The following is a 26996-nucleotide window of genomic DNA, read 5'->3' on the forward strand; positions in this document are numbered from 1 at the left end:
TGACAAGGTCATTCATTCCTACTCCTTTTGAAAAAATACATTTTTGCAGCTGAATCAACTCTTATCAGCATCCCAAACCCCTAGCTATCCTCAGCTAACACTCTGTTGTATGTTGTTGGGCTATCAGGGAATTGGCAAGGACCTGGGTCTCTCACATTGGGATTTGAGTTGATGTTTAGTATAATATAGGGTAACATTATGTTTTGGATAATGTGCATAGGGCTGTTAGGGATAATGTAGTATGAAGTGTTGTTTATGAAAATGTAGTGTTGCTCAGGGTGCTCTTTGGGATAACATGGTGTAGTTATTTTGGGATAATGAAGGGTATATGGTTATTCAGGACTGATGGAGTTCTTTGGCAGTCTAGTATGTCTTTGGCCGTGTAATATGTAGTATGTCTTTGGCCGTGTAATATGTAGTATGTCTTTGGCCGTGTGGTATGTCTTTGGCCGTGTGGTATGTCTTTGGCCTTTTGTAGTATGTCTTTGGCCTTTTGTAGTATGTCTTTGGCCTTTTGTAGTATGTCTTTGGCCTTTTGTAGTATGTCTTTGGCCTTTTGTAGTATGTCTTTGGCCTTTTGTAGTATGTCTTTGGCCTTTTGTAGTATGTCTTTGGGCTTTTGTAGTATGTCTTTGGCCTTTTGTAGTATGTCTTTGGCCGTGTAGTCTCCAGCTCAGATGCCACTGTCTCATTTGCTCTTGCATTCTTTCTCTCTTGCTTTCTCACAATGTCTTGCTCAATGTCTCTTGCTCCTCCCCCTCATCATCCCATTTCCTTACCTCTCCCCATCTCCACACCGCCCTCCATCTCTCCCCATCTCCACACCGCCCTCAATCTCTCCCCATCTCCACACCGCCCTCCATCTCTCCCCATCTCCACACCGCCCTCCATCTCTCCCCATCTCCACACCGCCCTCCATCTCTCCCCATCTCCACACCGCCCTCCATCTCCACACCGCCCTCCATCTCCACACCGCCCTCCATCTCTACTTCCTCAGTCTATGCTGCTATATATAGATCATGACAGAGCCCATCTGGTTATTTACATCTCCATTAATTCACTCTTCCTAGTATAACAGCATCCTTAATGCACCCCATCAGAACATGCTGGAAGGATCTAGACACAGCTGTTCCACTGCTCAGACCAATGACAGTTACCAACCAAGATCACTGTGACCCGCATTTGAAGAATGGAGATGTAGTCCTGGTGAAGCAGGCTAGAGGAAGGCCTGTAGAGAGGAGTGTAAAGAGGGAAATAAAAGACTTGGAGCTGGCTGACTGGCTTACTGGTAGACAGGCTGTGAAACAGTGAGAGATGGATTGTGAATGTGTCCCAAATGGCACACCTTTCTACTGGCCCTTTTTGAGATTTAGGGTGCCATGTTAGATCCAGTATTACAGTTCATACTCCGAACAGTGTGGTCTAGTACCATTGGGGATGTATGTGTGTGGTCTAGTACCAGTGGTGCTGCATGCATGTAGTCTAGTACCAGTGGTGCTGCATGCATGTAGTCTAGTACCAGTGGTGCTGCATGCATGTAGTCTAGTACCAGTGGTGCTGCATGCATGTAGTCTAGTACCAGTGGTGCTGCATGCATGTAGTCTAGTACCAGTGGTGCTGTATTCATGTGTTCTAGTACCAGTGGTGCTGCATGCGTGCGGTCTAGTACCAGTGGTGCTGCATGCGTGTGGTCTAGTACCAGTGGTGCTGCATGCGTGCGGTCTAGTACCAGTGGTGCTGCATGCGTGCGGTCTAGTACCAGTGGTGCTGCATGCGTGCGGTCTAGTACCAGTGGTGCTGCATGCGTGCGGTCTAGTACCAGTGAATGAATGCCAAGATCCAGTAGGAAGTCTTTTCTGCCAAATGAAATCAGGGATCAGACTAGTGTTGCAAGGGTTGGACGGTGTCATGTGATGGGACGGTGTCATGTGATGGGACGGTGTCATGTGATGGGACGGTGTCATGTGATGGGACGGTGTCATGTGATGGGACGGTGTCATGTGATGGGACGGTTCTGTTTGGCTCGCCTCATGACCCTCCTCAGGTGACTCAGCACGATGCCGAGGACAAAAATGGGACTCGCGTTCCAATGAATCTCCAATGTGTTTTGTGTGGACTTATGCAACCACTTTCTAACCTGTATGTGTTTGTTGGGGGTGTAGTCAGTTAGATAATAGAACTAACATTAGTTTGGTTGTTCCTATGATGGATGGGTAAAGGAGGTCATCTCCGTGGTGATGGCTGGGTGATGTTCCAGGCAACATTCTAATGAATGGTGGTTCCGGTCCGGTCTGTATAGATTCCTACTCTGCTCGGTTCATGTCTCTTCAATAGCCTGACGCCTTTTCAACATCCTGACGTCTTTTCAAGTGTGCTTATTGTGAATAATATTGCAGCGTTCCAGGAAAATCCATTTCCCTTGTCTTCCATATTAATATCCCAGATTAATATTCCTGGAATCAAAGGGGAATAAGATGGAATTCTAGACTCTTCCAGCCACGATTTCTAGAAAACCTGGGAAATGAATTACTTGAATTTTCCACTAGTTATCTGCTGTAGCCAGACCACCCACAAATGTGTGACTGGATTGGTTAATCACTGAATGAGGAATTAAATGATACTAATCTGTGCTATATATTCCACAGCAATCTGTTCTCTTGATTCACATCAGCCACACATTTTATTAATGTCCTCATTACTCAGATGAACTTAAAAACCTTTTTCCTTTTACATTTTCAAATGAACAGTTTGTTATTATTGCCAATAACTGATTTCCCTCTTTCCTTTCTCTCCTTTCTGCTCCAAGCACTCCTATCTGGACAGGGAAACCTCCCTGATTCTGAAAAATATAGCAGGAAAGCCCTCTCACTTGCTGACCAAGGTGACTCCTCTCTCTTTGCTTTTCTCTGCTCTCATTCGTCCTGCATGCTATCAGATCCTCTATCATTGGTAGCTTTTTAACCACACCTCCATGCAATAATGAGCCCCTACCTCTTGTAATTTCCTTTCCTCAGTTGATTGACCTTTTCATGTGTTTTGCTTCCTTAATTTTATTCTGCCAAAAAGGTCATCCATTCATCCATGTCTACTGTAGATCAATGCAGAGTAAAGATCATTGACCCTAATCACAAGTCCAAACTTCCTGTAGGTTAAGATTGTCCTACTGAGAGTGGATTACCTATGTAATAGATCAATAAAAGGCCGTGCTTATCAGGTATTCTACAGAACATGATAGATTAGACATTGTATATCTGGTAGTTTACAGTATGTGGAAGATGTATAACAGTGTTTATCAGGTATTCTACGGTATGTAGTAGATTTTCAACAGCCAGTGCATATCAGGTAATGTAAAGTGTGTGGTAGATTTACAACAGACAGTGTTTATCAGGTAATGTAAAGTGTGTGGTAGATTTACAACAGACAGTGTTTATCAGGTAATGTAAAGTGTGTGGTAGATTTACAACAGACAGTGTTTATCAGGTAATGTAAAGTGTGTGGTAGATTTACAACAGACAGTGTTTATCAGGTAATGTAAAGTGTGTGGTAGATTTACAACAGACAGTGTTTATCAGGTAATGTAAAGTGTGTGGTAGATTTACAACAGACAGTGTTTATCAGGTAATGTAAAGTGTGTGGTAGATTTACAACAGACAGTGTTTATCAGGTAATGTAAAGTGTGTGGTAGATTTACAACAGACAGTGTTTATCAGGTAATGTAAAGTGTGTGGTAGATTTACAACAGACAGTGTTTATCAGGTAATCTATGTGCAAAAATGATGTCAATCTTCAGCCCCAGTCACCTCTAGCATGTTGTCATCCCTCCCTTCCCCGTCCTGCATATTTCTCCTCCCTCCCTTTCTGCTCCTCTACACTGCTCCCTTTCTGCTCCTCTACCTGGCTTCTCTAACCTGCTCCCTCTGTAGTCTCTGCACCTTGTTGCTGTTCCACAGGGATGAGACTCAGATGCACAGCAGTTCCATCAAGTCAATACAGATGTCCTAATGCATTGGTGCATGCGTGTGTTGTTCCTTTCTAACAGCATAGAATGCATAGTGTGTTGTTTCATGGGTGTGGTTGACATGCCAGTGTATTATGCTGGTGTGTGTGGATGACTCTAAACGTCTTGGAAACTTACGAGTGTTTCTGTAAAGGCATGCAAATGCATGTATCTGAACTGGAATGACCTTTACACCCAAACCAATTCATAATGTTCATGTTGGGAAATTAACCTGAACTGGAAAATATTGTTATATGCAGCTTGTCTTCTGTTTTCTGCCATGCAGCTAGCTTTATCCGTATCCATGCAGGGAATCTGCTGGGAGTTGTGGGTTGTCTTTGGCATTCAATGGAACTTTGTTTACATGTGAAGCCAATGGTAATTGGTTTGATTTTACCCAATTGAATCAGGTCTAAAAAGATCTGACGTGATTGGTCAAAGTGAAATCTGAATTGGGTTGTATTTCTAAATGCAACAATGTTGCTGTACCATGTGTTCTATAGGCAGTGTTTCTTTGTCCTCCAGGTGGACGGTCCTCTCAAAAACAACAACAACAATCAGTACTTCAGAGATATGGCTGTTCAGTTTCATCCATAGCCTGGGTCCTAAACAATCAGTACTTCAGAGATATGGCTGTTCAGTTTCATCCATAGCCTGGGTCCTAAACAATCAGTACTTCAGAGATATGGCTGTTCAGTTTCATCCATAGCCTGGGTCCTAAACAATCAGTACTTCAGAGATATGGCTGTTCAGTTTCATCCATAGCCTGGGTCCTAAACAATCAGTACTTCAGAGATATGGCTGTTCAGTTTCATCCATAGCCTGGGTCCTAAACAATCAGTACTTCAGAGATATGGCTGTTCAGTTTCATCCATAGCCTGGGTCCTAAACAATCAGTACTTCAGAGATATGGCTGTTAAGTTACATCCATAGCCTGGGTCTTAAACAATCAGTACCTCAGAGATATGGCTTTTCAGTTTCATCCATAGCCTGGGTCCTAAACAATCAGTACTTCAGAGATATGGCTGTTAAGTTTCATCCATAGCCTGGGTCTTAAACAATCAGTACCTCAGAGATATGGCTGTTAAGTTTCATCCATAGCCTGGGTCTTAAACAATCAGTACCTCAGAGATATGGCTGTTAAGTTACATCCATAGCCTGGGTCCTAAACAATCAGTACTTCAGAGATATGGCTTTTCAGTTTCATCCATAGCCTGGATCCAAAACTGTCTGTGCTCTATAGCCATTTTCTACTGTGGATGTGGTCCTATAGCCTGGCCTCCCAGTGTTCTCCATCCTGTCTATGACTAGGTGTGCATCACGCGTTGAGGTCAGGACGGGGGGGTCACGGCTACAGAATGATCTAGTAGAAGACCTCCATATTACCCAGTAAAGAACAGTGGTTCAGGCCAGGACTTCTCCTGGATGTAGTTGTATGACTGTATTGTTCCACATTCACAACAGGAACTGTAGGCCTCTTTACTCATTGATGAGTAATACTTTAACAGGCTAATGAGTTGGCTGCTGTAATTTAGCACTTGAGCCAACCGAGCATTTTTCTTTTATAGCTGGTGCATTAACGAGGGATCCATCAATCTGGTTCTAAGCATGGGTGATTGGGTTCCACAAAGATTCGATTTAATGCGTCAATGCCTCCACAAAGTTTGTCCTAATAATATGCCCTAAACACGTGTGTTTCTGATGACGGGGGAGGCTGGAACCATGCCGGCTATGAACCTGGAAAGGGCTGCTGACAATAGAGAGAGGAGCTTCAGAAAACTAGGTTACGTGGCCGCTAAGTAATTACAAATAAATGTGTGTTTTCTAACGCCAGCTAAGCTAACGCCAGGCTAATGTAAAATAAACTGTTTTCTGAGTTACAACTCCATTCAGATTCCTAGCTAAATATCAAGCCTACCTGTTTGGTGCAGCCTTTCCTTTTAGTTACATCTTCATTGGATTAGCCATGTGGCACATTTTCTAATAACGGTCACCGGCTCTAAAACAATTTCAGAGCATCTCATTGATCCCTTGTGAATGGAGATGAATACATAATGCAGCTGGCAAATAACAAATCACTGTCAGGAAATATGTATTTAGTTTCACAAACATATGTCAACATCCAAAAACAAATAACAAATCGTAAACAAAAACAAAGGATGATTAATGTCCACATTCTTTTGGTAAATGTTATAGCGAATCTACATGTTTCTTGACTGTGATTTTTATTTGACAGCGCATAACGTGTTTATGACTCGTTACTTACAGGTTTCTACATTGTGATAGATTTCTATCTCCATACATGTGGTTGTACCACAAAAACAAGATGCGTTTGCCTATTCACATGGAAATTCACAATTTCTGTGATTTTAATGGAAAACCATTAAGAGTAAGTGTTCAGGAAAACAGCCAGTTTGTCCCATTCCTGGTTTTCCCTGCAGTGACAGAACATTGATGATGGACATTGTTTCTCTCATCGTCCCGCCTCTTATCTGAAAGGCTCCATGTTCCACGTTCATCTCTCCCCAGACAACCCTGACAATTCCCAGAATGCCATAGGGGAAGCAGCTACTGGTGTGTGTGATGCCTGTGGGCTTTCCTGCCTCCTCACCCCGAGACCTTATGAATCAACTGTTTGCTTTTTTCCTGGTTTATCTTTGTTTTTATTTAGTTTTGATTCTGCACATTTCTTCTGCTCCGTCTGTCTCTGAGGGCCAGAGAAGCCCACGACACACTCAACGCTGTTCTGTGGGGGGGCTACAGTGAGCCAGGGTTACTCTGTCCCCGAGGAGCCCAGCGCAGCGCGCACACACACACACACACACACACACACACACTCACTCTGCATCGTACATATTCATATTCTGTGTCCTACTTCTCCACATGAGTCAGTACAGCACATTATACAATACATACTCCTGCAACCCAGGAGGGGAAATGAAAACTTCAAAAGGAGTTATTTTTAATGGGGCAGCAGTGTTCTCTGTGGTGTTCAACACCATGTAGGTCACCCACGTATATTAGGAGGTTGGGGAATTATCATCTCCACACAGTAAGAAGCTTTCTGGGCTGCGGGTCATCGGCCAGACTCATCTGGCGCCTCGGTTGGTGAGGTTGATAAGGGGGTTGTATACGGTGTGCATTCACAGGTGATCCCCTCGCCTCCAGCCTGTGCTGTCACCGAGTTTTTCATGCGCCGAGTTCCGCTGTTGCTATGGCAGCCGTGCAGGATGTGCTGTTGTTTGTGTTGATGGGTTGTTTACTGGGGATGCTTCGTAAGAGGCTTGACCGTTAATGCCCCCCCGCCCGCTGACCCCACCGCTGCCCCTCTGCTCTGCCATTTGAGTTGGTTGGACATCCAGGATCTGAAGGGGTGGGATCACTGGGCTGGGAGCCAAAGCTGCAGCCTGATTGGTTCTTCAGGAAAGCCTGCCCCCCCCCTTCCCGTTTGTCAGGGATTATGCTCTGACTCTGCACGTTCCCAGAGATGGATGGAGAGCGACAGAAAGAGAGAGACAGGGAGAGAGGGAGGGGGGAGTAAAGAGAATTATCACAGCCGAAAGGGAGAGCGCAGAATCACTGTGTTGGAACAGCCAGTCCCCCCCCCGCGTCCTCACTCATGTTCTCTGTTCCTGCCAGGAGTCGGGCTGGGCGCTTGTTTCCCTGGCTAGGTGCGTGTTTGAGTGGGTAACTTCTGAATCAATTAGATTCTCTGTCTACTAGGTACCACTTTATATATGATGTCTACTACCAGCATTGGCTTATTGGACAGTTTTACCACGGGACCTTGTTTGTTTTTGTCTCGCCGAGAGATATTCTGGTTGTTCCAGTTCATTTGAAGTTTTTCAGAGCCGGAGGACTATCTGGGTGTATTTTCTGGATATACTGTTATCTCAATATGTCTTAACGTTTACCCATCATGTTCATCTGAGAAATTCTGATCTATTCTGATGTGGCTCTCATCCAAATGATTCCAAAGGCTAAGCCATGGGAGAATTAATACAGTGGAAGAATTTGAACAATAACAGTCATCTCTGAAATATGTTTTTCTCACGACAATGAGACCGATTGTACAGAAAAGACCCTTCAATTTTCTACCTTGTGGAAACTGGACTTGGGTGTTCTGTCAAGATGGAGCACAGAACCACTGCCTACTGTTTGTCGCAGAGGAATATTTACCAGAACCACAGCCTGATGTTTGTAGCAGAGTGATATTTACCAGAACCACAGCCTGATGTTTGTAGCAGAGTGATATTTACCAGAACCACAGCCTGATGTTTGTAGCAGAGTGATATTTACCAGAACCACAGCCTGATGTTTGTAGCAGAGTGATATTTACCAGTCCCACAGCCTGCTGTTTGTAGCAGACTGATATTTACCAGAACCACAGCCTGCTGTTTGTAGCAGAGTGATATTTACCAGAACCACAGCCTGCTGTTTGTAGCAGAGGGATATTTACCAGAACCACAGCCTGCTGTTTGTAGCAGAGTGATATTTACCAGAACCACAGCCTGCTGTTTGTAGCAGAGGGATTTTCACCATGGCGTCTTGCTGGAGAAGCCAGGTGAGTGAACGGTGAAGGGTTAATCTGTCTACATGACGAGGAGAGTCTGGATAGGACAAGGGATGAAGCCTTGGTAGGACGAGGGATGAAGCCTTGGTAGGACGAGGGATGAAGCCTTGGTAGGACGAGGGATGAAGCCTTGGTAGGCATGGGGGGGGACGGTGGGAAAAAGGGGATGACTGGGGGTTGGATGTGTTCAACACACTTTTGGAATGTCCTGTGTTGACTGTGTGTGTGTGTGTGTGTGTGTGTGTGTGTGTGTGTGTGTGTGTGTGTGTGTGTGTGTGTGTGTGTGTGTGTGTGTGTGTGTGTGTGTGTGTGTGTGTGTGTGTGTGTGTGTGTGTGTGTGTGTGTGTGTGTGTGTGTAGGAAGAGCAAGCTGCCAAGACGAAGGCTGAGAAGATTCGAGTGGCTCTGGAGAAGATCAAAGAAGCGCAAGTTAAAAAGGTACCTTTTCCTCACTATTATTATAGTGTGACAGATTGAACTGGTTGGAAAATAGTCAGATAATCTTAAACAGACATCTGTACAGTGTGGACTGAATCCTGAATCATATTAAGACTCTGAATCCTGACCCATATTTAGATGGTCTTATAAGTGAAGGCATGTGTAACAAGCTTCTCAGGGCACTTTACTCACCTGCTCTGATACTGACCCAGTAACAGAGCAGTGTATAGATCACCAGTCCCCTGCTCTGTTACTGGGTCAGTATGGACCACCATTCCCCTGCTCTGTTACTGGGTCAGTATAGATCACCAGTCCCCTGCTCTGTTACTGGGTCAGTATAGATCACCAGTCCCCTGCTCTGTTACTGGGTCAGTATAGATCACCAGTCCCCTGCTCTGTTACTGGGTCAGTATAGATCACCAGTCCCCTGCTCTGTTACTGGGTCAGTATAGACCAGCAGTTCCCTGCTCTGTTACTGGGTCAGTATAGACCAGCAGTCCCCTGCTCTGTTACTGGGTCAGTATAGACCAGCAGTCCCCTGCTCTGTTACTGGGTCAGTATAGACCAGCAGTCCCCTGCTCTGTTACACTGCTCCCTCAGGCTCTAGGACTGCTGATCTATACTATTATGTCTCTATCTGTCTCCCTGTCTTTCTGTCTCTCTCTACATCCCTCTGTCTGTCTCTCTCTACATCCCTCTGTCTGTCTCTCTCTACATCTCTCTTTCTGTCTCTCTACCTCTGTCTCCCACTGCACCACTGTGTAATGTGATGGCCAAACCCTCCAGAGTTAAGCCCAAAACTGAGCGTGTGGATTAGAGTATGCCCCACCAGGCAGCTGGGCTTTAATACGGCCTGATGCGCCAGTGGATTGGAGGGAGGTAAAGGACAGGAGAGGGGAGGACACAGGGGAGTGGGGAACACGGGGAGGGGGGGGTTTGTGCATGCACGCGTGTTGGAGTGATAGTGGGAGTACATTCCTGTAGCTGTGTGCCAGGGTCTGCCTTTCTCTCCTCACTCCATCTTCTCTTCTTTTTAAGAACTTTTTAACATTTCAAATCCGAAGTGATGGAATTTATATGAATAGTTGTCCCTGGGTGTTTTAACAGCCAGAGCTACTGGTTGAGTATTGACAAATTAAATGCTGAGATCATTCCAATAAATCTATACCTGGTGCTATTAAATAAGTAGTTAAAAAAAGCCTATATTTGGCTGGCATGTTACTGTGGGCCTTAATGAGTGGGCCATTTCAGCTGTTATTACCAAACAGAACTGTTGTTACCAAACAGAACTGTTGTTACCAAACAGAACTGTTGTTACCAAACAGAACTGTTGTTACCAAACAGAACTGTTGTTACCAAACAGAACTGTTGTTACCAAACAGAACTGTTGTTACCAAACAGAACTGTTGTTACCAAACAGAACTGTTGTTATTACCCAACAGAGTAGGTGGGGTTTCGTCAGCAGTTCAGCTCCCCTGCAATCATGCGTTTTATGATCATTTTTGTAAATGTGAAGATGAATCACTATCAGTCACAGGCCAGTCTCACCTGGATCCTTCAGAAAGAGACATATTTATTTGAATGATTAGATCCCTATTGAATAAATAGGCCCATTTTACATCTGGTATCAAACAGTTGGCTGTGGATTTATTTAACAAAAATATGCATAATTGTGATTGATCTTTATGGCCTTGTGGTGTGCTGTTGTAGGCTGACTACTGGTCGCAGAGTGATGTTGTTAAAGAAGGTTTAAAAGTTATTTTTATTTTTAAACACCAGAAATATTGTACAGTCGCTTGTTGTTCATAGACCTAGTGCACCCAATACGTAGTTGTCTTTGTAATCATTTCATTATTCTGACATATTATACTCAGAACATGAGGTCAGGAATTTCACAGGGCTTATATCATCTCCCCTCTGATCTCTCTGTGAAGTGGATTGGAGGGACTGTTTGGTAAGTCCTTTGTGGCTCTTATTATGGTCAGCTTGGATTAGAGGCCTCAGGAGCACCAGTCAATAAAGCCATGGTGCACCAGCTGTTAAATTCATGTGAGCCAACACCTTTCAATCTGTTTAGTCTGTCTATATTCAAGAACATTTCAATCTGTTTCCTCTGTCTACATTCAAGAACATTTCAATCTGTTTAGTCCAGTGGTTCCCAACTCCGGCCCTTAAATATACCCAACTGCGCACATTTATCTTGTAGCCCTGAAAAACCACACCCAATTCAACTCAATGGGAGCCTGATAATTAGTCAACAAGTTGAATCAGCTTTGCTTGGCGGGGGCAACAATGACAACATTTACTGTTTGGGGTACTTGAGGACTGGTGTTGGGAACCACTGGGCATTAGATATTTGGCCATTTCCGGCCCAAAATATGGCATAAGGTACAGGAAATGTATGTAATGAGCTGATACCACAAAAACAGTCTATGTTCCATAAACACGTGAGTTGTTGACGATGGACATCTAAGTCTATAGTCTGGAATTACTTTACACTTCAAACCGCCACTAGTAAAAGTGTTTTGAGGGCTGGCAGTAGAGCAGCTAACGCCAGCTAAGCTAACGCCAGCTAAGCTAACGCCAGCTAAGCTAACGCCAGCTAAGCTAACGCCAGCTAAGCTAACGCCAGCTAAGCTAACGCCAGCTACGCTAACGTCAGGCTAATGTAAAATAAACTGTTTTCTGAGTTCCAACTCCATTCAGATTCCTAGCTAAATAAACCTACCTCTTTGGTGTAGCCTTTCCGTTTAGATCCATCTTAATTGGATTAGCTAGCTGGGATATCTCCTTCATTTGTGTCGCATAGAGTCTCTAAAATACTTTATGTCACATTGATCCCTTGTGATTGTGCGACAAGCTACATGTTCCATCTCATATGGCATCACTCGCTAATAAACTCACAGAGCGGTATGCCTTCACAAAAGTGTATAATAAATATGCCATCACAAAAATTATTAAATAATTGAATATATTCATACATTATATTCATTGTTTAACAAATATAAAAATCAGTATAAATATATGTATATGTGTGCATATGTGTATGTTTGTATACAGTGAGGAGAACAAGTATTTTATACACTGCTGATTTTTCAGGTTTTTCCACTTACAAAGCATGTAGAAGTCTGTAATTTTTGTAAAAATCCAGAAAATTATATTGTATGATTTTTAAGTAATGAATTTGCATTTTATTGCATGACGTAAGTATTTGATACATCAGAAAAGCAGAACTTAATATTTGGTACAGAAACCTTTGTTTGCAATTACAGAGATCATACGTTTCCTGTAGTTCTTGACCAGGTTTGCACACACTGAAGCAAGGATTTTGGCCCACTCCTCCATACAGACCTTCTCCAGCCCCGAAACCTGAATGATCTGTCGCTGGGCAGTGGCTAGGCCACTCCAGGACCTTGATGCTTCTTACGGAGCCACTCCTTGGTTTCCCTGGCTGTGTGTTTTGGGTCATTGTCATGCTGGAAGACCCAGCCACAACCCATCTTCAAGGGAAGGAGATTGTTGGCCAAGATCTTGCGATACATGGCCCCATCCATCCTCCCCTCAAAACGGTGCAGTCGTCCTGTCCCCTTTGCAGAAAAGCATCCCCAAAGAATGATGTTTCCATCTCCATGCTTCACGGTGGGATGGTGTTCTTTGGGTTGTACTCATCCTTCTTCCTCCAAACACGGCGAATTTAGACCAAAAAGCTCTTTCTGTCTCATCAGACCATATATCCTTCTCCCATTCCTCCTCTGGATCATCCAGATGGTCACTGGCAAACTTCAGACGGGCCTGGACATGCGCTGGCTTGAGCAGGGGGACCTTGCGTGCGCTGCAGGATTTTAATCCATGACAGCGTAGTGTGTTACTAATGGTTTTCTTTGAGACTGTGGTTCCAGCTCTCTTCAGGTCATTGACCAGGTCCTGCCTCACCTTTTTCATGATCATTGATGCCCCACGAGGTGAAATTTTGCATGGAGCCCCAGACCGAGGGAGATTGACCGTCATCTTGAACTTCTTCCATTTTCTAATAATTGCGCCAACAGTTGTTGCCTTCTCACCAAGCTGCTTGCTTATTGTCCTGTAGCCCATCACAGCCTTTTGCAGGTCTACAATTCTGTCCCCAATGTCCTTATACAGCTCTCTGGTCTTGGCCATTGTGGAAAGGTTGGAGTCTGTTTGAGTGTGTGGACAGGTGTCTTTTATACAGGTAACGAGTTTAAACAGGTGCAGTTAATACAGGGGTGTGTGTGTGTGTGTGTGTGTGTGTACAGGTGCTGGTCATAAAATTTGAATATCATCAACAAGTTGATTTATTTCAGTAATTCCATTCAAAAAGTGAAACTTGTATAATTTATACATTCATTCCACACACTGATATATTTCAAGTGTTTATTTCTTTTAATTTTGATGATTATAACTGACAACTAATGAACCCCAAATTCACTATCTCAGAAAATTTGAATATTGTGAAAAGGTTCAATATTGAAGACACCTGGTGCCACACTCTAATCAGCTAATTAACCAAAAACACCTGCAAACGCCTTTAAATGGTCTCTCAGTCTAGTTCTGTAGGCAACACAATCATGGGGAAGACTGCTGACTTGACAACTGTCCAAAAGACGACCATTGACACCTTGCACAAGGAGGGCAAGACACAAAAGGTCATAGCTAATGAGGCTGGCTGTTCAACAAGCTCTGTGTCCAAGCACATTAATAGAGAGGCGAAGGGGAAGGAAAAGATGTGATAGAAAAAAGTGTACAAGTAATAGGGATAACCGCACCCTGGAAAGGATTGTGAAACAAAACCCATTCAAAAATGTGGGGGAGATTCACAAAGAGTGGACTGCAGCTGGAGTCAAAGATTCAAGAACCACCACGCTCAGACATATGTAAGACATGGGTTTCAGCTGTCGCATTCCTTGTGTCAAGCCACTCCTGAACAAGACACAGCGTCAGAAGCGTCTCGCCTGGGCTAAAGACAAAAAGGACTGGACTGCTGCTGAGTTATGTTCTCTGATGAAAGTAAATGTTGCATTTCCTTTGGAAATCAAGGTCCCAGAGTCTGGAGGAAGAGAGGAGAGGCACAGAATCCACGTTGCTTGAAGTCCAGTGTAAAGTTTCCCCAGTCAGTGATGGTTTGGGGTGCCATGTCATCTGCTGGTGTTGGTCCACTGTGTTTTCTGAAGTCCAAGGTCAACGCAGCCATCTACCAGAACGTTTTAGAGCACTTCATGCTTCCTTCTGCTGACCAACTTTATAGAGATTCAGATTTCATTTTCCAACAGGACTTGGCACCTGCACACAGTGCCAAAGCTACCAGTACCTGGTTTAAGGACCATGGTATCCCTGTTCTTAATTGGCCAGCAAACCCACCTGTCCTTAACTCTATAGAAAATCTATGGGGTATTGTGAAGAGGAAGATGCGATACGCCAGACCCAACAATGCAGAAGAGCTGAAGGCCACTATCAGAGCAACCTGGGCTCTCATAACACCTGAGCAGTGCCACAGACTGATCGACTCAATGCCATGCCGCATTGCTGCAGTAATTCAGGCAAAATGAGCCCCAACTAAGTATTGAGTGCTGTACATGCTCATACCTTTCATGTTCATACTTTTCAGTTGGCCAACATTTCAAAATATCCTTTTTTTGTATTGGTCTTAAGTAATATTCAAATTTTCAGAGATACTGAATTTGGGATTTTCATTTAGTTGTCAGTTATAATCATCACAATTAAATGAAATAATTTGAAATATATCAGTCTGTGTGTAATGAATGAATATAATATACAAGTTTCACTTTTTGAATGGAATTACTGAAATCAACTTTTTGATGATATTCTAATTTTATGACCAGCACCTGTTTATATACACTCACCTAAAGGATTATTGGGAACACCTGTTCAATTTCTCATTAATGCAATTATCTAATCAACTGCTGTAGGTTGTCATTGAATCTTCCAGCAGGGCAGCAACCCAATCCCTTCTGTGTGTTCCCTCACCTCATCAAACATTATGAGACTCAGAGCAGTTATCATGGCAAAGAGATGGTCCTCAAAGTACTGAATGTCTGTACAGAATTAAATACATTATTTTATATTAAAATAATTGAAAGATTGCAAATTATAAAATTGTTTCTCATGATGCCAGTTTTCAAAATAGTATAACATTTATTTAATAGCAATTCAATCTGTTTCCCAATGGCTTTTCAAAATGTTTTTCATAATATTACAGCCTTTTGAAATGTCATTGCCTTGTTCATCACTGAATGGTGTAATTCATTACATCATACACTCACCTAAAGGATTATTAGGAACACCTGTTCAATTTCTCATTAATGCAATTATCTAATCAACCAATCACATGGCAGTTGCTTCAATGCATTTAGGGGTGTGGTCCTGGTCAAGACAATCTCCTGAACTCCAAACTGAATGTCAGAATGGGAAAGAAAGGTGATTTAAGCAATTTTGAGCGTGGCATGGTTGTTGGTGCCAGACGAGCCGGTCTGAGTATTTCACAATCTGCTCAGTTACTGGGATTTTCACGCACAACCATTTCTAGGGTTTACAAAGAATGGTGTGAAAAGGGAAAAACATCCAGTCCTGTGGGCGAAAATGCCTTGTTGATACTAGAGGTCAGAGGAGAATGGGCCGACTGATTCAAGCTGATAGAAGAGCAACTTGGACTGAAATAACCACTTGTTACAACCAAGGTATGCAGCAAAGCATTTGTGAAGCCACAACACGCACAACCTTGAGGTGGATGGGCTACAACAGCAGAAGACCCCACCGGGTACCACTCATCTCCACTACAAATAGGAAAAAGAGGCTACAATTTGCACGAGCTCACCAAAATTGGACACTTGAAGACTGGATGAATGTTGCCTGGTCTGATGAGTCTCGATTTCTGTTGAGACATTCAGTCAGAATTTGGCGTAAACAGAATGAGAACATGGATCCATCATGCCTTGTTACCACTGTGCAGGCTGGTGGTGGTGGTGTAATGGTGTGGGGGATGTTTTCTTGGCACACTTTAGGCCCCTTAGTGCCAATTGGGCATCGTTTAAATGCCAATGCCTACCTGAGCATTGTTTCTGACCATGTCCACCATGACCACCATGTACCCATCCTCTGATGGCTACTTCCAGCAGGATAATGCACCATGTCACAAAGCTCGAATCATTTCAAATTGGTTTCTTGAACATGACAATGAGTTCACTGTACTGAAATAGCCCCCACAGTCACCAGATCTCGACCCAATAGAGCATCTTTGGGATGTGGTGGAACGGGAGCTTCGTGCCCTGGATGTGCATCCCACAAATCTCCATCAACTGCAAGATGCTATCCTATCAATATGGGCCAACATTTCTAAAGAATGCTTTCAGCACCTTGTTGAATCAATGCCACGTAGAATTAAGGCAGTTCTGAAGGCGAAAGGGGGTCAAACACAGTATTAGTATGGTGTTCCTAATAATCCTTTAGGTGAGTGTATGTGTGAATGTATGTGTGTATGAATGTGTGTGTATGTATATGTCTGTGTATGTGTATTTAAATTTTTCTATGTACAGACCAAAAGAAATACAAGACTATCCTCTAAATGAAACAGTGTTAATTAGGATGAAAGCATTAAAGATTCAAAATTTCCTGTGAGATTAAATTCAGTCACCCTTTTAAATTGTGCAGAACATACTGGCTATTTTTCAATAGCGTATTTAAAACTTAAACTGGGGGGCGGCAGAAAATTCAGCTTTGTGAAAGTGACATAAAGGCACCTTCTCGTATACATAAATAATTGTGGCACACATGTTTTGGGGTAAAATTTATTTAATTTATTTCACATTGGTTTTTCAGTCATTTTACTTTAATTTGTATTTAGATTTTTGATAATATTTGGAATGAAAATTTGTGGTGGGCAATGTATTAGTGGAGGCTACTGTATTAATGCAGGTTTTGTGTTATTGTGGATGTGGTGTGTTTTACTCTTCTAGTGGCGGGCAGGAGGGTGGTGTTATTGTTCGATAAAATATTTTAGGTCCTTTTTACGTCAGCTGTTGTCACTAAGTGATAATATAGATACGCAGGTTTAGAATCCCCTGCAAGCCGTTGTTTCCATGGTAATGGAACCACTGGGTCTCCTCAGCTGGTGATCCGGGTGCACCTGTCCGATGAGAGTTCTAAGACCATGATGGTGGACGAGAGGCAGACGGTCAGACAGGTTCTGGACAGCCTGCTGGACAAGTCCCACTGTGGCTACAGCGCCGACTGGTCCCTGGTGGAGACCATCCACGAACTACAGATGGGTAAGTGGCTCACACACCTACACAGGTGCGCACACTCCCTCACACACATAATCAAATAAATAATAAAGTAATAATAGAGAATGAGGATGTTTTAGCTGCCATAAGGTTAACTAGACTAAGGTGTCACCATGTTGTAGAGCTCCTATGTTTGAGCTGTCATTAGGTTGTAAAATTTCTGGTAAACATGGCAGTGTTTTTCATTTGTTAAAATGAAGAGCACAGGGAAGGGAAGGGCATCTTCCAGAATTAGTTAACACCCGGGCCTCCCAGTCCATGTGGATGATCATGTCTTAGCCTCCGTGGTGTAGAGTGATATCATTTCTATAAGCAAACTAAGTAAATCATTTCGGTTATTTGGATTTCTGGCTACTTTGTGCCATATTATTTTCCAAGTTCAGGACATTAATAGAAGGTTGTAAATCTGTTTTTCTAAAATCTGTGTATTAAAGGGATGGTTAGGCTCAGATTCATATTTGGGTAAAAGTCCACTTACCCTGAGTTGTTCCTGAATGCACAAAGTAATTTTTCTAAAGATTCCATTACTCAGCTTTGTCCCAGTCTGTAATTAGCATTATTAGCGTAGTCCACATTCATGCATGGAAATGATGCGTCCCGCTTTACAAAAGCTGCATTACAAGTGGAAACTAAGACTTGTGGTATTATTTACCTTGAAGAACCTAACAATTTTGTATTCCTCAAAATAATTTCACAATACAAATATTCAAATAAACTGGTACTTCTTAGGTTTACCAGCCAGTTTTGTTCACAATTTTATAGTTTTTTTTGGCAAGAGCAAATGCATACGTCACAGTAAACAAGGTTACCATTCACTAGCTAGATAGCAAGTTTCTTATTTCGTCAGAACTTTATTTGCTTGAGAGAGAAAGGAAAATACATATGTATCATGTCTGACTCTGAATACAACCAGGAAGAATATCTTTTCATAGCGCCTTACTTGTTCGAACCAAAATACACAGAAGATGAATTGACCGAACTAGAGGCTCTGAGAGTAGCTGAGGAGAGGGGCAATAATGAACCAATCATCCCCAACCCTTGCCCAGAATATCCGGAGATTGGTGGTGTAGTTGTGGATCATGCAGTCTAAAGCCAACCAAAACAGAATGCTTTTGTTGCATTGAATTGGAACTATTGATGCCAATGCTGCAGAATATGAATGACCCAGTCCCTGAAGCTGAACATGTTCCAAGATGTGTGGTTGGTCATCCAGATTTCACCCCCCTCATAACTCCTGGGGTGCTGGGAGACTTTTTTACATCCCAAAAATAAACTGCAGAAGATGTTCTAGGCCCGAGGGACCAAATGGCCAGCTTTCAAAGGAGTAAGTAGATACCTAACATTAGCAAACAAGAGTGTAAGGCATGGCACGTTTATTTGTATAGCATATTTCAACACTGGCAATTCAATATTATTAGGCCTGAATAGAAAAAACAATCATACATATAGTGTCCAAGTTAGCAAGATAAACGTAAGTTATTAGGTAGTTATAATGATTCTTCTATGTCATTGTCATTTATTGCAATAAGAGATTTTCCACAACTCTGGATTACAATATGAAAATAAGTGAATCCTTAAATATCCTCTCCCATGTCCCTTGTAGCTTTCTTTGCAAACAAAATATGACCACAGCATTTTCCTTCATGATAAATGCAATGCTGAAGTCCACCGACGAATATGGGCCAGCTAGTGAAGCTACCCATTTTAACCTAGCTTGTTGAGGTTAAAGTTTACACCCACCTCAATGACATCATTGCCAAAGAGCAGATACTGCGTGTGGTGGGACATTTTTTGCTAGGGCCAGTTTGAATTCACCAAATTCCGCCGGCTGTTTCATTTGTATACAGTTTAAAAGTTGATGCTAGCACAGCAGATTACCGAATGTAGTTTGAAGTATTTTGGAGTAGTTTTCCGCTTGCAGTCCTACTTTTGTAAAGCGGAACGCCCCGTTTCCATTCATGAATTTCGACTATGCTAATAATTCTAATTACAGACTGAGACGGAGCTGGATAATAGATTGTTTTCAAAAAAGAGTGTCAAGATTTATTTGTCAAATGCACCTAACAACACAGCGTCAAGAAATTCTTCTGACATGGCACCCGACAACTACGTAGTGAGAGTTAAGAAGAAGAATATATAAGCAAAAATATAGCTAGAAAGAAAATAATAATAAAATAAAGGAACAATATACGTTGTTCAATCTGGGTAGTATCTGTTAGTCTGCCAGACGGTAGCAGTGTGATCAGACCAAAGCCTGGGTGGCTTTGTTTCCTGAGTCATCATGTACGGTGGAAGGGAGATGGCAGCTGATGATGCACTCCACAGACTTCACCTCCCTCTGGAGGGACTTGGAGTCTGCAGTGGAGCAGCTGCCATACCAGGCAGTAATGCAGCCAGAGAGGATGCTCTCAAAGGTGCACCTGTAGAAGGTGTTGAGAGTTTTAACAGACATGCCAAACTTCTTGAGTCTCCTCAGTAAGTATAGTTGTTTTTGGGCAGTTTTCACTGCAGAGTTTGCTTGTCTGGGTCACACTGATATACTTGAAGTCTCTCTCCACTTCAGCTCCATCGATGTGTATTCACTTCATGATGATGGAGGTCAGTGCTACAGGGTGGTAGTCATTCACTTCATGTTGATGGAGGTCAGTGCTACAGGGTGGTAGTCATTCACTTCATGATGATGGAGGTCAGTGTTACAGGGTGGTGGTCATTCACTTCATGATGATTGATGTCAGTGTTACAGGGTGGTAGTCATTCACTACATGATGATTGATGTCAGTGTTACAGGGTGGTAGTCATTCACTACATGATGATGGAGGTCAGTGTTACAGGTTTGTAGTCATTCACTTCATGATGGTGGAGGTCAGTGTTACAGGGTGGTAGTCATTCACTTCATGATGATGGAGGTCAGTGCTACAGGGTGGTAGTCATTCACTTCATGATGATGGAGGTCAGTGTTACAGGTTTGTAGTCATTCACTTCATGATGATGGAGGTCAGTGTTACAGGTTTGTAGTCATTCACTTCATGATGGTGGAGGTCAGTGTTACAGGGTGGTAGTCATTCACTTCATGATGATGGAGGTCAGTGCTACAGGGTGGTAGTCATTCACTTCATGATGATGGAGGTCAGTGCTTATCCGTATCGGGTTGCGGGTGCAGCAGCTCCAGCAGGGGACCCCAAACTTTCCTTTCCCGAGCCACATTTGCCAGCTCTGACTGGGGGATCCTGAGGCGTTCCTAGTCCAGTGTAAAAATGTAATCTCTCCACCTAGTCCTGGGCCTACCCGAGGTCTCCTCCCAGCTGGACGTGCCTGGAACACCTCCCTAGGGAGACGTCCTGGGGGCATCCTTACCAGATGCCCGAACCACCTCAACTGGCTCCTTTCAATGCAAAGGAGCAGCGGCTCTACTCAGAGTTCCACACGGATGGCTGAGCTTCTCACCCTATCCCTAAGGGAGAAGCCAGCCACCCTTCTGAGAAAACCCATTTCAGCCGCTTGTACTCGCGATCTTGTTCTTTCGGTCATGACCCAGCCTTCATGACCATAGGTGAGGGTAGGAAGGAAAATTGACCGGTATATCGAGAGCTTTGCCTTCCGGCTCAGCTCTCTTTCCGTCACAACGGTAAGGTAAAGCGAATGCAATACCGCCCCTGCTGCTCCGATTCTCCGGCCAATCTCCCGCTCCATTGTCCCCTCCCTCGTGAACAAGACCCTGAGATCCTTAAACTCCTTTACTTGGGGTAAAGCCTCATTCCCTACCCGGAGGAGGCACTCCATCGGTTTCCTGCTGAGAATCATGGCCTCAGATTTAGAGGTGCTAATCCTCATCCCAACCGCTTCACACTCGGCTGTGAACCGGTCCAGTGAGTGCTGAAGGTCACAGACCGATGATGCCATCAGGACCACATCATCTGCAAAAAGCAGCAATGAGATCCCCAGGACACCGAACTGCAACCCCTCCCCACCCCGACTACACCTCGATCCGCATTGTTCCTCTTCAATCTGAAGTTTGACTATTTGCCAAACCCTCTTTTCCAGTGCCTTTGAGTAGACTTTCCCAGGGAGGCTGAGAAGTGTGATACCTCTGTAATTGGCACACACACTCTGGTCCCCCTTTTTGAACAGGGGAACCACCACCCCAGTCCGCCACTCCTTATATACTTTCCCCGACTCCCACGCAATGTTGAAGAGGCGTGTCATCCAAGACATCCCCTCCACACCCAAAGCTTTCAACATTTTGGGACGGATCTCGTCAATCCCCGGAGCTTTGCCACTGTGGAGTTGTTTGACTACCTCAGTGACTTCTGCCATGGAGATTGACGATGCTTCCCCATCAGCCTCCAGCTCTGCCTCCACTATAGAGGGCGTGTTAGTGGGATTTAGGAGTTCCTCAAAGTGTTCCTTCCATCACTCAATTACCTCCTCAGTTGAGGTCAACAGTGTCCCATCCTTACTGTACACAGCTTGGATAGTTCCCTGTTTTCCCCTCCTGAGGTGGCGGACGGTTTTCCAGAAACACCTTGGTGCCGACCGAAAGTCCTTCTCCATGGCTTCCCCAAACTCCTCCCACACCCGCTGTTTTGCCTCTTTCACAGCAGAGGTCGCAGCCCTTCGGGTCTGTCGGTACACTGCAACCGTCTCTGGAGTCCTCTGGGATAACATTTCCCGGAAGGCCTCCTTCAGTCGGACGGCTTCCTTGATCACCGGGGTCCACCAGGGTGTTCGAGGGTAACCGCCCCTTGATGCACCTAAGACCTTTAGACCACAGCTCTGTGCCGCAGCTTCGGCAATGGAGGTTTTGAACATCGACCACTCAGGTTCAATGCCCCCAATCTCCACAGGGATGCCAGAAAAGCTCCGCCGGAGGTGTGAGTTGAAAATCTTTCTGACCGGGGCATCCTCCAGACGTTCCCAGTTCACCCGCACTACCCATTTGGGTTTTCCCGGTCTGTCCAGAGTCTTCCCCCACCCCCTGACCCAACTCACACCCTGGGCAACTCCAGAGAAGAAAAAAGTCTGTCCCCTATCCAGGAGTACGGTTCCAGAACCGAGACTGTGAGTGGATGTAAGCCCCACCAGATCTAACTGATAGCGCTCCACCTCCCTCACAAGTTCCGGCACCTTCCCCCACAGAGAGGTGACGTTCCACGTCCCCAGATCCAGCCCCTGCCGCCCGGGTCTGGTCCGTCGAGGACCGTGGCCTTCACTGCCACTCATATGGCAGCGCACCCGACCCCAGCGGTTCCTCCCATAGGATGGAGAGGGGGGTGCCACGTTTGCTATGCCCGACCGGGCTCCGTGGCAAACACGGCCGGCGAGCCCTCCCTCTGGGCCTGGCTCCAGACGGGGGCCCCGAGCTTCCTCCAGGCAGGGTAACTCTTCCTCTTCCTCGTTTAAACATGGAGTATTTTTGAACCATTCTTAGTCTGGCTCCTCCCCTGAGACCACTTTGCCATGGGAAACCCTACCAGAAGCACTAAGGCCCGGACAACACAGCCCTCAGGTTCATAGGAACACCCAAACCTCTCCACCACGATAAGGTGATGGCTCCCGGAGAGTATTGGTAGTCCTTTTTATTTCTATTTTAATAGTATCTCTTATCTTGTTGTTCTGATGTAATTGCAGTGTTGATTTTGTTCCACTTCGTCAACAAAAATACATTCTTATCACCAGTGAAATTAGGTCTTGATTAGGTACTTTTATTTTTATTGAAATAGATTTTTGTTTATTTTTTTATTGAGCTCGAACATACACCGATCAGCCATAACATTATGACCACTGACAGGTGAAGTGAATAACACTGATACACCCATCAGCCATAACATTATGACCACTGACAGGTGAAGTGAATAACACTGATACACCCATCAGCCATAACATTATGACCACTGACAGGTGAAGTGAATAACACTGATAAACCAATCAGCCATAACATTATGACCACTGACAGGTGAAGTGAATAACACTGATACACCCATCAGCCATAACATTATGACCACTGACAGGTGAAGTGAATAACACTGATACACCCATCAGCCATAACATTATGACCACTGACAGGTGAAGTGAATAACACTGATAAACCAATCAGCCATAACATTATGACCACTGACAGGTGAAGTGAATAATACTGATACACCCATCAGCCATAACATTGACCACTGACAGGTGAAGTGAATAACACTGATACACCCATCAGCCATAACATTGACCACTGACAGGTGAAGTGAATAACACTGATGCACATGGGCAGCGGAGGCTGGCCTGTGTGGTCCGATCCAACAGACCAGCTACTGTAGCTCAAATTGTTAATGCTGGTACTTAAAAAGTGCACCGCAATTTGTTGCATATGGGGCTGCGTAGCCGCAGACCGGTCAGGATGCCCATGATGACCCCTGCTAATGGGCCTACAATGGGCACGTGAGCATCAGAACTGGACCACGGAGCAATGGAAGAAGGTGGCCTGGTCTGATGAATCACGTTTTCTTTTACATCACATGGATGGCCAGGTGGGTGTGTGGTGCTTACCTGGAGAACACATGGCACCAAGATGCACTATGGGAACAATGCACACTGGTGGAGGCAGTGTGATGCTTTGGGCAATGTTCTGCTGTTACTTTGACACGGACCACCTACCTAAGCATTGTTGCAGACCATGTGTACCTTTTCATGGCAATGGTATTCCCTGATGGCATTGGCCTCTTTCACAAGGATAATGCGCCCTGCCACAAAGCAAATATTGTTCTGGAATGATTTGAGGAGCACAACAATGAGTTCAAGGTGTTGACTTGGCCTCCAAACCCCCCAGATCTCATTACAATTGAGCATCTGTGGGATGTGCTGGGCAAACAGGTCAGATCCATTGATGCCCCACCTTGCAACTTACAGGACTTAAAGGATCTGCTGCTAACGTCTTGGTGCCAGATACCACAGCATACCTTCAGAGGTTTATTTGAGTGCATGTCTTGATGAGTCAGGGCTGTTTTGGCGGCAAAAGGGGGACCTACACAACATTAGGCAGGTGGTCATAATGTTATGGCTGATCGGTGTACCGGCTGAAAAGGAACATACATTTTTTCAGTTGAAATGAGAAAAACAAAGCATTGGAACTGTTTTAGGTGACATCTGGAGTGAATCTGGTGTGAAGGTGTCCAAGCTATTTTCCCCAGAGGGACGGGATAGGAAATGGACGCTGTTATCATTATGGCTTTAGAGACGGGCTGTTAGGGTTTTGGACCAACCTCCCTCCTCTCCTGGTTTGGTTGCTGAGGAGGGCTGTTAAGGATTTGGACCAACCTCCCTCCTCTCCTGGTCTGGTTGCTGAGGAGGTCTGTTAGGGATCTGATCCACCCTCCTTCCTGCCTGTACAACACTGCCTGTCTGTCTGTACAATATCTGTCTGTCTTTGCAATCCCTGTCTGTCTAAAAAAAACCTAGGGTACCATTTACAAGCCTGAGGCCTCATTATCTCTTTTTCTAGAATTCGTATCTGCATCTGGATTAACTCAAATTAATTTATGGGATTAACCACTGGGATTAACCACTGGAGTTGATAATCTGAACTGGTGGAATTTGTCTAAAGGGAGAATTTAGAGATGTTTGGGAGTCGGGATATTAGATTAGATTCAACTTTATATTTTTTATATATTCTTTATAACTTTATATTGAAGAAGAACAAGTACAGTACGACATAATTCAGTTAGCATCTAACCAGAAGTGCAAATAAAAGAGTGCAAAACATGTGCAGTTGGATGTATCAATTTGCACTGAAGGCAAATGGAAGGTAGCATGTGCGACTGAAATGCATGGATAGCAGCAATGAGGTTCCTGAGAACTTATCACACTTTGCAAGAGTCCATTAGTACAAAGAGTAGTTCAAGGTCCCTGAGTGGCAGTACTAAGTCACCTTATTTCCTATGTAGTCACCTTATTTCCTATGTAGTCACCTTATTTCCTATGTAGTCACCTTATTTCCTATGTAGTCACCTTATTTCCTATGTAGTCACCTTATTTCCTATGTAGTCACCTTATTTCCTATGTAGTCACCTTATTTCCTATGTAGCCACCCTACTCCCTGTGTAGTAGCTCTATTCCTTATGCAGCCACCCTACTCCCTGTGTAGTAGCTCTATTCCTTATGCAGCCACCCTATTCTTTATGTATTTTGTTCACTATTTATGGAATAGGGTCCATTAGGAATAAGCTATAAGTCCCAGGGGCAGCTTTAAAAGGGAAAGTGTGGATGGATGATGAGAAATTCTGTAATGTTTTAATTCACCTAATGGCCTGGGGTTGTAATCCTACAGATTTAGATTAGCGGTTTATATAGAATTCAATTAATTCCTTTATCATTACATTGTCATCATTGTTTGCAGGTGTCAATTTCATGCATTTCGTTACAACTGGAAGTATTAAATGATTGGTCTAAATTAGAGCATGGCTGGGCAGTTCTGTACAGATGTTACTGTAACCTTTCTCATCCAGAATCACCCCTCTCCCATCCCTGGTTTAATGGTTTCTTAATTTCATGACAAATACCCAGATCTGCACATTTCATATTTCAAAGTCAATTTCCTATATGACTATCTACTACACAAATTGGAAATCTGTAATTTCTTTGCAAATGTGTGTATTTTAGTAAACTTAACAAGCCTTTACATTCTGCTGTCTGTTGACATGGGAGATGACTTCTCCACGTCTTTGTCCTCCCCAGAGAGGATATTTGAGGACCATGAGAACCTGGTGGAGAATCTTCTCAACTGGACCAGAGATTCCCAGAACAGATTGATGTTCATAGAACGCATCGAGAAGTACGCCCTCTTCAAGAACCCACAGGTACACACGCATCTATAAGTACCGTTCCTCTATAGGACGACTAAGAACTGTTCCTCTATAGGACGACTAAGAACCGTTCCTCTACAGGACAACTAAGAACCGTTCCTCTATAGGACTACTAAGAACCGTTCCTCTATAGGACGACTAAGAACCGTTCCTCTATAGGACGACTAAGAACCGTTCCTCTATAGGACGACTAAGAACCGTTCCTCTATAGGACGACTAAGAACCGTTCCTCTATTAGTACCACTCCCACAATACAGTAGAATTATGAACTCAGACAGACACAGGGACTGATACAGACACAGAGACAGACTGATACAGACACAGAGACAGACTGATACAGACACAGAGACAGACTGATACAGACACAGAGACAGACTGATACAGACACAGAGACAGACTGATACAGACACAGAGTCAGACACAGACTGATACAGACACAGAGACAGACTGATACAGACACAGAGACAGACTGATACAGACACAGAGACAGACTGATACAGACACAGAGACAGACTGATACAGACACAGAGACAGACTGATACAGACACTGATACAGACACAGACTGATACAGACACAGAGTCAGAGTCAGACACAGACAGATACAGACAGATACAGACACAGAGACAGAGTCAGACACAGAGACAGAGTCAGACACAGAGACAGAGTCAGACACAGAGACAGACACAGACGGATACAGAGACAGACACAGACGGATACAGATACAGACACAGACGGATACAGATACAGACACAGAGACAGACTGATACAGACACAGAGACAGACTGATACAGACACAGAGACAGACTGATACAGACACTGATACAGACACA

The 26996-nt window shown here is 44.0% G+C and overlaps 1 protein-coding gene across 7 annotated transcripts in view; it reads left to right on the top strand.

The window, feature by feature from the left end:
• Positions 1–26996, top strand: part of raph1a (Ras association (RalGDS/AF-6) and pleckstrin homology domains 1a) — an 86999-nt gene that overhangs the window by 46420 nt on the left and 13583 nt on the right. For 6 of the 7 annotated variants that reach the window (XM_034288625.1, XM_034288624.1, XM_034288626.1 and 3 more), the window contains exons 6-9: positions 2807–2881; positions 8930–9007; positions 17148–17307; positions 26038–26159. In XM_034288625.1, the coding sequence (XP_034144516.1) occupies positions 2807–2881; positions 8930–9007; positions 17148–17307; positions 26038–26159 (435 nt within the window). The remainder of the gene's footprint in view (positions 1–2806; positions 2882–8929; positions 9008–17147; positions 17308–26037; positions 26160–26996) is intronic. The other variant, XM_034288623.1, reaches the window with a different exon arrangement.

The sequence above is a fragment of the Esox lucius genome, chromosome 20 (genome assembly GCF_011004845.1).
Source record: "Esox lucius isolate fEsoLuc1 chromosome 20, fEsoLuc1.pri, whole genome shotgun sequence".
In the NCBI taxonomy this organism is placed as follows: Eukaryota; Metazoa; Chordata; class Actinopteri; order Esociformes; family Esocidae; genus Esox; species Esox lucius.